General features: G+C 43.0%; 1 protein-coding gene across 1 annotated transcript in view; it reads left to right on the forward strand.

Moving 5' to 3' along the window:
- SLCO5A1 (solute carrier organic anion transporter family member 5A1) overlaps positions 1-12,131 on the forward strand; it is an 85,243-nt gene that overhangs the window by 52,819 nt on the left and 20,293 nt on the right. Inside the window, exon 5 of the mRNA XM_054192560.1 lies at positions 3,008-3,206. Within this exon, the coding sequence (XP_054048535.1) occupies positions 3,008-3,206 (199 nt within the window). The remainder of the gene's footprint in view (positions 1-3,007; positions 3,207-12,131) is intronic.

A 12,131-nucleotide genomic window follows, 5' to 3' on the forward strand; every position in this document is an offset into this window, starting at 1 on the left:
TCTCAATTTGTTTCTATTTTTAAACAAACCTTAATCATCAGCAAAAATGCTCTGTGCTAAACTTGACGTCCTGAACTCGTGCCTCTTGTGCTGCAGTCTTGTCTTGTTTGGAGTTTTGTTTTTGGTGTGTAGAGCAGGTGGCATTCAGCCTCCAGGCTTTCTCAAGTCCAAAGAAAAATGAACTTTGACTTTTGGTTACAGGTAGATCTTCGACAAATCCAGGTTAAAATTTCAAGTGCTTTGCTAGCGGATTTACTTGTGAAAAAAGAGAGTTACAATTCAAATAATTTGTAATTGGAAGAACTGCACACTATATATTATAAAGCACCACTCTAGTAACTTCTGCTAAAATGGTTATGAACACATTGGACCTACCTTTAGTTCTAGAAAAGATACAACATGTAGCTCAGACAGAATTGGTTTGAAGATCTCCATGACATTCCCTTTGGAAGTGTAGCCTGCTTAGCAGATATTTCTGTTCCCGGACTATTAGTAGCTGTTAAGATCATCTTGCTGCTGTGGAAAGCCTCAAGTGCCGCAGCATCCTGACAACAGCAAAAAGGACAAAGCTTGAAAATTGCTGACTGAAAGCCGATATTGCCTCGGAGCACTTGTACCCAGGAGTGTATTTGGCACACACACAATTCCTGTAAGCCAAACTGTCATAAAATGAAGGAGAGTGCAATGTAACAGCTTAGTATCAGATCTTAAGCTTTACTCCTCTAAATGCCTTTGAAAAAGAAGAGTGCATGTCCTGATTAGATGTACATGCTTTGCTTTGCCCTGGAAGCTCTTCTGGAAGCGCCCTGTAGTAACTGCGTTTCTTTGACAATACATCACTTCTGATTTCACATCCCCTGCAGAAAGAGAGGGGCATAAGGATGAAGAGTTTGTACTTCGGGCAAAAGAAACCTGTCAGGCTTCCTGACATGTAAGAAGGAACGAGCACTTCTTTCTGCTGCCTTCACCACAAACAGTGAAATCTGCTCCTGTCCTTCCAGTTTCTCCCAGAGAGAGCTTTTCCATCCCCAGCTCCGCTTTGCATGGAGGAATTCGTCTTTATCTTCTTCTGTGTAGGCTTTTCTTTACCTTTCCAGCCTCCTGAATGATAGCATGCCTTGGCGGGCAATTTTCTCATGTTCTTCTCATTTTTAATGTTCTGATCTTCATCGTGTGGCAGAGGATGGATAAAAACAGCAGCGCAATATAACTCACTAATGGAAGAACCACTAACCTAATGCCTCGCAGAATATTTACGTTCTCAGTTTTGACAAGGTACAAGACATAGACGCACAGGTTCTCAGTTCTAGTGAGAGGCTTTTCCATTCTCCGTGCCCTCAAGAGGGTAATAAAGAAAAGGTAAATTCAGGTCCAAAAGAGGTTAAGAACTCAAAGCTAAGCTGTAAGATGGAAGGAAGAAGAATAAAACACTGAGGTTAATTTATTGTCAGTAAACCCTTACCTTGGGCTAGATCCTTGGTTCGTATAACTGATGTGGCCATGGAATTGGTCCATGGAATTTGGTTCACCTGACAGGGGTGTTTTAGAAGGCATTGCAAGTGATCGCAGGCTGCCTTCAGCGTGGATGTGGGCTTCTCTGACACATTTCATAGAGCAGGGCATGCCTGGTAGACTCAGATGGCTGAGTTACCATTTTCACCCAGAGAGAACATTTTCAGTGCAAGTGAAAGGATTTGCATTCTCTCTTTCCCTTGTTCTTATTCAGTCATTGAAAGTGAGAGTTATAACAGCTCGGGAGAGATAACAGCTTTGAACTTTGTGAAAATCATTTAATTCCCCTGGGACTTGTACATTTAAATTCTGCTCTTACGAGAAAGAGTTTTGAGTCTGTGAAGGGTTATTATTAAGAATCTTCCTCATGAAATGACATTTTATTTTATAATGCTATTGGTGATGGCAGTATAATTAAGACGGCAACTATTTTTACCTCTTATTTTTACTTTCGTGATCTCAAAATTTTAATAAATATAATGTCCCCTTCGCCTTTCAACAAATTAGGAGAGAATGACAATGTTTTGCAATAATATTAAAGATGTTTGCAAGTGATAGTCTCACTGGCTTCGTTAAAAACAAGACCAATATCTTTAAGAATTTGGGTTATAAGGTTTAGCTCCTTCTCCCTAGATGCAGCTGCCAAAAGTTGTTCAAATCCCATATTTATGTGGAATGCATCTTTATTAACAAAGACCTTATTTAAAGACCTTCTCACATGTCAGTGAGAAGCAAAAGCCAAGGCAAGTGACGAAGTGCAAGACATTCACTGACAACACCACCTCAGGCTCTGGGAGGTGAGGACAGCCCCGTGACACGTTGCTGAACTGCCCCCTTAACACTGCAGCAGCAGAGCGACAGAAATTTCATAGCCGTGTCTTTTCTGCCTTAAACTTACCCTAATACTAATTCTAGTATCTCCATTCCTTTAATCGTGTTTGATCAGTTCACACTCCACAGGGCTGTGCTGAGATGAATGGGGCTGCCAATGTAGGCAAGTGCTATTCAGCTTGAGTAAAGTATCCAGAAGGCAGAATTTGCAGCCAGGCTCACGCGTGAGCTCCCAAGTGGGAACGCTTCTGGGGTCCTGCCTGAGGGTTCGCACTTGTGCTGCGCTGGAATTAATCATGAGAGTAGGAAGAGGAAGGTTTCGAGCCAAATCTGGATTTCTTCAAATTTTCAGTGATGAAACTGAAGCAATGTGTATCCTTTCTCCCCCTTCTAAAATAAATACAAAGCAATGGTTCTGCTTGTAAGTACAATAGTTCTCTTATAGTGCTTTGGCTGCTGGTAATATCATAAGGAGGCTTTTATTAATTCTTTGACAACACTCCAGAGGTTTGAAAAGTCTGACTCAGTTTGCTAGCAGAGAATCAGACAATGGGGATCTTAGTGCAGCATTTGTAGTCATCTAATTAGGGAATGAAACCAATATTTATGTTTTATACCATTTCTATAGGTCCTGTTTTAATGTTGCTCGATTTCTTCCTGGCAGGTGTGATTATTGTACCAAGTGCTGGTGTTGGTATTGTCCTAGGCGGCTACATTATAAAAAAATTGAAACTCGGTGCAAGAGAGTCTGCAAAGTTGGCTATGATCTGCAGCGGTGTGTCTCTGCTCTGCTTTTCAACTCTCTTCATTGTTGGATGTGAAAGCATTAATCTAGGGGGAATAAATATACCTTACACGACTGGGTAAGTATCTTGAAATCACCTGTAGCAAAACCAGCTTTTTCCAATAAGCCTGATAAAGAAACGTAAAAAATGCTGATGGCTGATGTATTGAAGAAGCCACATGTTCAAATGAGAATTTGGTTAAGTATTGTGATATAAACACACACTGTTACTGCGTGGCCCTTAGGTTTTGCATCTAGTTTATAATGAAGCTTATGCAACAACTCACCTTTTCGAGGGATGGGAAAATGCATTACAATGGATTTCAGTGACTTTTACAGGAAAATAAGAATAGTATCCTCTGTAGATTGCTCAGAGTTTAGTTGGTGTTTCAAAATGTTTTCTTTTCTGCTCCTGAAAATTGTGAAAATACCGAAGGGATTATAAAGATTATTTCGGAATAGGTTTATTATCACCGTAATACTGTCTTGGTTCTACAGTCCCCATTTAAGAGGAATCACTTGGACATGTGCTATCAATATTCATGGTGTACGCTGCTTCTGAACCCCTTGCTAGTTTTAGGAATGCCTTCCAGTGCTTGCTGGATCATCATCAAGACTAGGGCTAGATCATAACCCTTAAAGGTATATAGAGAATGAAGAAGGTTGTCATGAAAAAGAAGGTGTGGATGTAGGAAGGAATTGGGAGTGAGGGATTTAGGCTGTGACATTAAGAAATGCATGGAAGGGCATTTTTTAAAAATGAGGGATATTTGGAAGGAAGACAGTGTGGTAAAAGTTGTGGGAAGGTGTTTCACTGGAAGGTAGTTCCTCAGAAGCCTGATCATGAGCTTTTATTTTCTTTCTTATTTTGGGGTTTGGAAGACAGTGTAGAAAAAGCAGGAAAAGAGATGATCAAATGGGGAAAGAAAAGAACTGCAGTGAGGCAGTGAGCATGCCAAATGAAAAACAAAGAGGAAAAATGGGAAGCAAGGGAGGAAGAAAATAGGCACTGTTTATACAGAGAATATTTTGCCTTGCATGTTGCTGGGTGTTACTACATTGCTGTCAAACCCTAATCCTAGAGCAAGGAAAACCAGCAACTGAAAGTCATGAGCTGATGGAAAGCTGGTTCACTGCTTTGTGTTCCTAATACTTAGAGATAAAACTTGGTGCTGAGGGGCTGACTGTAGAGGGGAGCAGCATGGCGATGTATCCTCGTCTGAGCAGAGTGGGCTGAAGAAGGAGAGAACGGGGGTGGGAAGGGGGTGGAATGCTGTCATTGTCCACCTTCTATTGATGTTTGTGACAGCCTGTGGGCGTAGATGAAAAAATGAAAATTTTTAGGAGTTAAAACATAAATTTCAGATAGCAGTTAATTGAACTGTGTGGCAAGTCAGAATGTCTCTGCCTGGCTAATGAGAAGGCTGTAGTTTCTGTTTGTGAAAAAGTGCTATTTAATTTAAATCTACTTCTAACCCGAAGACAAGGTGAACTATTGCTACGTAACATATAACCTTCACACTGGAATTGTAAGAATATCTAGTTTTTTGGGTTTTTTTTCCCCAGTAAGTAATAACATTTGCAGTAAATACATAGCATAAATTGAAAAAGGCATCTGTTCACAGCTGTTTCCAAAGTTTGTGGCAGCATTACTTCTTTACCATCTTCATCTAATTGTTCTTATTGAGAAAAGAGGTGAGGGATGGTAATAACAAAATTCTTGAAAGAGTTGAGGTATGTCAACTCTTTGAAATCAGTATAAAAACCAGTATGCGTAGACTGTAATGTCATCAGAAATTGAGAGTTACTGGCATGTTGTAAAGCATGGTTCAGGAGTTTGCAGCCCCAGCCCTGTATGATTTTTTTTAATGCAGAAATCAAATCCAAATTTATTATCAAAATGATAATAAAGAAGCATCACTACACATAAATTCATCTTGAATATCTGACATGATAAACATTCTCTTAATCCTTATGGTCAGTATCCTCAGCTGATAGCTTCAAATCTTTTACTTGGTAGGCAACTCTTTAACTGAGACATCAAAGAAAGTTATTGTGCTTGTAACAAAAAAGCATTGCTTTCATTTTGAGGTTTAATAAAACACATACTTCATTCTCCAGTTCCAGTGCAGTGCAGCGCAGCGTGATGGACATCAAAGCCAGTTGAACAGGACAGATGGGAGAGGAGAAGCAGTATAGCTACTTGGTTCAGCGTAAATGCCTTGCATGATGCTCTACCGTAACACGGCTATGCTGGGTCTAACATCTGAGCTACCTGCGCTGGCAGCAGCCCAGAGGTCTCAGCTGCATTGGGCAGTGGGGACATGCCCTGCAGGAGAATCTTCTCTGGAAAACATGTTCATTTCTACTGTTCGTTTTTTTTACATTTAAAAAGTAGTTGGTTTGGGTTTTTTTTTGTGATGAACCGAGCCATAAACCAGTACAGAGGAGAGGGATAAGCTGGGTTTTAGTTAACATAGAAGTATGGGCGTAGCAGTACTCAGCAAAGTAGGCAATGATATTTCATAATTCAGTATGTTTCATAACTCAGTATTTTTCTAACTGTACCAGCTGGGAGGATGTGGATGGGACCTGGAGGCATGCACAGATTAGAATACATTTGCAAGGATTTTCTGCTGGTTTATGTTGGGCGCAAGCAGTTTTGCTGTTGTTGTGTGTCATCAGCAGTTCTGTTATCAGGAAGGTCAAGGGCACCTCTGTATTCTATATACATCTCAGCATATTAGAACCTGTTGTTCCGTGCCCCAGCCTTGTCTCTGAAGGCATGTTTGATATTTGAACACAGTGTAAGGAGCCTTATGTCAAACTGCATTATGGCATCCCTTCTCTTGCACCATCACCAGCATCCGAATGGGAAGTCCTGAATCAGTGAATTGTCTCCCTTTCCAGACAGCTTTTGAAGATCTCCAAGGATGGAGACTCCACAGTCTCCCTGGGCAACCTGTGCCAGTTCTCGCTCACCCTCACAGTTTCCTGACGTTCAGAGGGAACCTCCCATGTTTCAGTTTGTGCCATTGTCTCTGATCCTGGCACTGGGCACCACAGAAAAGAGCCTGGCTCCGTCTTCTTTGCACCCTCCCTTCAGATATTTATATACATTGATGGGATCCCCCTGAGCCTTCTCTTCTCTGGGCTGGAGAGTCCCAGCTCTCTCAGCCTTTCCTCAAAGAAGAGATGCTCCAGGCCATTAAGCACCTTAGCGGCCCTTCACTGGATTCCGTCCAGTCCGTCCATGCCTCTCTTGTGCTGGGGAGGCCAGAACTGGACCCAGTACACCAGGTGTGGCCTCACCAGTGCGGAATAAAGGGGAAACAGCAGAGATCAGCTGCTTTTGGTTGTTTGTAGACCTGTCTTTTCCATGTTTTGTGGTGCAAGGCAACTAAAACAGGCTCCATGGGGAACTTACTCATAGTGACAGATTCCTGGATTAGTTACGTTCCGTCTCTCACATTTCTGGTATGTAATGAATCAAAACAGACCCTTTTTGGTTGCTTTCTGTTGTTTTGGTGCAATTAAGGTTTAGTTAAAGCATGCAATTGACTTACTGAGGCACTTCGCATAAAAAAAAATAATTCTGTGCTTCCTCTTGTACCACCAGTTTGGGTTTCTGTTATTCTTCCATCTCTTTCAGTCCAATCAGCCAGTTGGATCCCTTAACTTGAAAGCAGTGACTAATTGGATCAGAACAATAACAACAAAGAAGGAATCCAGCTAACACAGTGAGAGGGTCCCTTGTTTGACAGCTACACAAAAATTGCATCATTCCTGTGATTCCAGCTGCTTGCCAACAAGGAGCTGCAGATCTCTGCCATCCAGAATGTCCTTCAATACCAAACCAAAAAATATCACTATCAATTTAAGATAATCTTTTTTATCATAGAGGCCAATATTAAGATTATAGAAATTATGTGGTGAGGGGTTATCTCCTTTCCTTTGTATTTCCCTGGCCCTGTAGGTTGCTAGAGTGATTTAAATAAATAAGAATAAAACCATATGCAAACCAATTCTTTGTTTAGATGTTATCAAAATAGAGTCAGGCACTGTTTGTTTGGTTTTTTTTTTTTTAAACTGCACTTCATTTAGATTCCTCATGGGAAGAGGGTCCACCTTTTTTTTCCAGTATGTGTGCATTGACTGCCAGCACAATGAGGGTTCAGTCCAAGCGTGGGTATCTGAAATAACAGGTCACACAGCTCTAAAAACTCCAGGCGATAAATCTCGCCTTATACTTTCCCTTTTCTTACTTTTTTTCCTATACCACAAGCATTCCACAGAGTACTAGTTGGAGAGCAGAACAGGATTTAGAAAAAAAAATGTTGGGAACTAGAGTCCCTTTTATCGTTAGTCACATCTAATAAAGGTCTCCTCTTTATTAGCTTTACCAGCATTGTGTCATGAAGACACAGAACAGTTTCCCCGAGAACTGAACAAATGGGATTTGTCAGATGGGATTCTGGGTTTTGTCCCAGCACACACGTTTAGCAAACTTGCAGTTGAATCTCACTAATGAAAGGAGCGGCGCCACTGTTTGTAATGGAAGGAATAGTTCAGGAAACGCTGTCGTCTGGGGCTGGTTTCTGTTCCCGTGCTCCTGGGTGACGGGTGTGTGTCCTTGGCCGCTCAGGTGCAGCAGCGCTGCAAGTTGACAGCATCTGCAGCCGCTGAAACGAGCGGGGCAGCTGTTTCCCAGAGGAAGACTAAGTAGCTTCATTTCCATAAGACCCTGCTCTTTCTGACCCGTGCCGGCAAATCTGTGATGTGCTGTGCAGTAATTCAGGGATCGGTGCTCCGTTTTCCTTCATGGAGAGTAGGCGGCCTCACAGTGTCAGAAGGCAGGATTGGTAGAGCACTTTGCTTCAGCTTATTGCTGGAAAAGTACGTACCTTCGAGAAAAAATGATCCCCTCCTGGGACAAGTGTTCATAGAAATCTGTTATAATACGTATAATATAGTAGATCACATGTGATGAAAATAGGGTTACACAGGTATGTGTCAGTAGAGATTTCATGTCCCCAGCATCTGAATTCATTCATCCTTCATTAATTTCCCATCATCGAAAGAAGAGGGAACAATGAGTGGACAGTGAAGGTAATAAACATGAAAGCATGAACTTTTTACAACTGTCTGATAATGAGCTTTTGGAAACAGAGTTAATAGATGATTTTGTGTATTACAGGATGAAAAAAAAATCTCTTTGAGTGCAAGGCAGTTACTGTAAACAACAAAAAAATTCCCCCAAATAAACCTTACAGTGATTTACTGAGGTACAAAAGGTGATGAAAGCTGGAGCGACACAGCTTGCAGTAGCTTGTTATTAATTTGAGCATATTTGCTTTGCGTGTCTGTAAACTTAAGGCTTCTTCTGGGGCAAACAAAAAAATTCCCCTGAGATTAAATTGTCACAGTGGTCTTGGTTCAGTTTCCAGTTTCATGCTTCTCATTTCTGGCATGCCTGATTTCATTCACCTTTATTTTTAAGCTGATTTCCTAACCTTCGTGTCACGGTAATGTTCTGCAGTGCAGCTGAAGCCAGTTAGCTACGGAAGCGGAGCGAGCCGGGGAGCCGGCTGTCCTGCCTCTGGAACAGCACGACCCATCTGCTGCTGAGAAGGGTGTTACATGACGGGGGGATAAGAGGGCAGAAGAATGCGTTTCACGGGGTGGGAGAGGCTGGAGAGGGGAACCCAAGCTGTGCCGTTCCCGGCATCCTGGCCTGTCCCCGGACCTGTCCATGTGCAGGGCGGCAGAGCCCTGCTGGCAGCAGGGACATGGGCACGAGGGTCTCCCAGGCAGGCTGGGGAGCCACTGCTTACCCCAAGTATTCAGGCATCTGGGACATCCAGCCCAGCAGGCTGCCAAGGAGCTTGCAAAACTCCAAAAACGCTACCTCTCTTGTTGGCGTGAAAAACTTCTGTCACTGCGCTGCTGAAATCAGCACGTTCCTGAGGAATGTTGGGATGATTCGGTGTTTTCCATCAAAGAAGAGCTTCTGTTGAGAGATTACTGGAGAAAAGTCTGCCTGTTGCTATATGACTTGTTGCTGCATATTGCTCTCTGGAATCCAGCGTGATATAATAAGACAAGTTTCAGCTGATAGCTGAGAAGGCGACAGAACCAATATCAGTCCTGGATATTTAATTTCCTGCTCAAGCTGTGACTTGTTTCTAAAACTGTGCCTTGTTTGTTTATGGTGCAAGAAAGAAAACACTCAGAAAGGCTTTGGTTAACATCCAACTAGACCATAAAGTGTAAAGTTGCTTCAAGAGCTAAATTCGTGAACCTGATTTGTGTGATCAGTAGGCAGTCAATAAATATTTAAGAGCGAGTTCGTAACACTTACCGGCTGCAAAAGTGCCCAGCTGGAAAGACAAGCATATGCAGCAAAAGCAAATAGGGGTGTATAAACACATTAAAAATGAGTAAAGTGGAAGCCACTAAGCAGCAGTCGTGCTGCATAGTGTCACTGATGACAGGAGATGAGGTGACAGATGACATGGGTGACAGTCGCTGTGTGTAGAGTAGCTCCTGAGCTGAGTCTCTGATCTATTCGGGTGCCGAAGATGGGGGCAGAAGAACATCTCTTGTGGTCTGTGGGGTAGCTAGGATGCAGTAAGTCTGATCCTAGCTGTTTAACTTTGTAGCAGTCCTGCCCGCACATTACAGATGCGAAGGCAAGCAAACAGCAGCCCTCCTGAGGCTCTGCAACCCTGGCAGTCTGTGAGCCTGTGCACAGGGTCTCGGGGGTGCAGCCACAAACCCAATCCACATTCCTGTTCAGCTCCTGCCTGGCTGAGGAGGTGCTAAAATTCCCTGGATATCTACTGATCTGCTTAGAGCAGAGATACTTGAGCTACTTTTGAACAGCAGTGGCCTCTCTGAGGCACTGTTGAGCAAGACCAAGAGCCGGGCAAACAAGGCAGCACAGTTAATTCGATATTACGCTGCAGTGCCCGGTGTGGAGACGTTGTGCATACCAACATAATTCCCGAGGCAAGGTTTTTGCTTACAGCGCGTGCGCAGGTACTCGTGCCCCGACAGAGCTCAGTACTTATCTCCATCTCGTTTTGCAGATTCTGCAGGGATCAAACTGGCATTTGTTCTCAGAAATTCAGGTCTTCTGGACTGGGGTACACAGGGACCACAGGCAGAGATAGGATGGTGCCTGCAGCTCCACTTACCACTTAGGAGTGAGAAGGCAAAGGGCAGAGTCTTCTGCTGGAGTTGGGGATTTTCGTACATATATTCTATTCTCTGGAAGAGGCCTTTAAATTTCGCTCCTGCAACCTCTCCTCTTTATTGCATTCATCCATTCATAGATTACTTCAATATTCTTTGGAAGCCGGGTTTTCATATCTAATCAGTGGACTACTGGAGAATGAGGAGGACACTTTTTGCTTCCATTTGTGAAAAAAATGTCAGCTAGTTTAAAAGTATCAGGCAGTAAGAGGAAGAAGGGACAGCCTTGTGTCATGGAGCTAGGCAGATCCCACCTCCTGGGGGAGGATCCAGAAGCTGTGCCCCTCTGTGTGTTAAGGCCAGAGTGACTGTAGCCATGAGCCACAGCATCTTGCAGTCTGTGAAATGCTGGTGAAAGGTGGCACATGGAGTATCCAAAGTAACCTTTGTAAATAAGCTAATGACCCACCAAAATGTTCTGGTACCACTATAATAAAACCCATGAGAAAAAAATAATCTAAAACAGCGTTCTCAAAGCACCACCTTTCTTCACTGTTCAGCTACCATACTCTCTTGCTATGAAGAGTCCCAAAACCATGCAGGTGGCAGGCCTGGCCCTGTCTTCTGAGCCAAACTAGGTCTCTGCCTTTGTGACCACTGTGGAGAAGGTAGAGGAGTGCATTGACTGAAGAAGAAGGACTTTGGGACATGTTTGAAATAAGTAATTCTTTCCAAAACCCAGATTAAGTATATTTTGGACTCTTCAGTCTCAGAGATTAGTATAGTTACCTATTCTCAAGGACTACTGAAGTGAAATAAACTATTGTTTGTATTTTGTTCAGAGGCCTCCAAGTAACCAAGCATAGACTCTTGTGTGGTTTTAGAAGATCCTATGCTAGAGAGCCAGGTAGGTGCAGGTGTTCAAGCTGCTGTGACTCAAAGATGGGAAGGAAGCATTTGAAATATGTCCAAATCCACAAGGCATGTATATGTGTTTCCCACTGATACCCACTTTGTTAGCATTGGCCACTATATTTAACAGTTATTGCGGAGAAGGTAAGAACTGCCTGATAGTGTGTTTTTGCTAGGAAGTCAGGAAGTTGGTTGCTACAAAAGGTGCTCATCGTATGCATGGTAGCCTCTAGCTAGCTATTTAGTCAGAGAAAATCTTGACTCAGAACTACTGATGTCTACTACAGAACTACAAGAGCACCATAACTGCTATGGTGGATATAGGGGAAAAGAAAGGAGAAAAAATGAGGAATGTATAGAGATGAAGAAGAAAAAAAGACTACCCAAGAGGGGAACCTAACTTTAAACCTTCTGAAAGGAGATTTCCCTTGGAAGAAATGGCTTCAGTCCTGGTCCCTGCTCCAGATCTTGCTTGTAGATACAGCAGTAGAGAATTATTGATGAGGAGACATGGATAGGATTGAGATCATGTTCAGCTTCAGCAGGAAGGATGGAAAGAGATGCCATTCTGGAGCTTGCTGATAAGAATGTCATCAAGGAGATGTAAGTTTGAACCCCTTCAGGTTGAGGAGGACCTGGAACCCCAGTGTTCCCACCTCGGGCAACTGTAGAACTGATGAAGAAGAGGAAGTTTCCTCTTCCACGTCAGAGGAGATCTGTTATAAATCCATGAAGTACGGTATTTCTGGAGAAGGCTATCAGCACAAAGGGGCAGCTTTTTGCTCCGTGTGTAGGAACTCACTGAGGTGTCTGCAGTGGGCACCAATATTCCTATACAGTGTCAGGGTGCAGTGTGTGTCCTCCCCTCTTCTAGGAGCTTGATCACCTGAGTTAA

Source organism: Rissa tridactyla, chromosome 2, assembly GCF_028500815.1.
Source record: "Rissa tridactyla isolate bRisTri1 chromosome 2, bRisTri1.patW.cur.20221130, whole genome shotgun sequence".
Taxonomy (NCBI): Eukaryota; Metazoa; Chordata; class Aves; order Charadriiformes; family Laridae; genus Rissa; species Rissa tridactyla.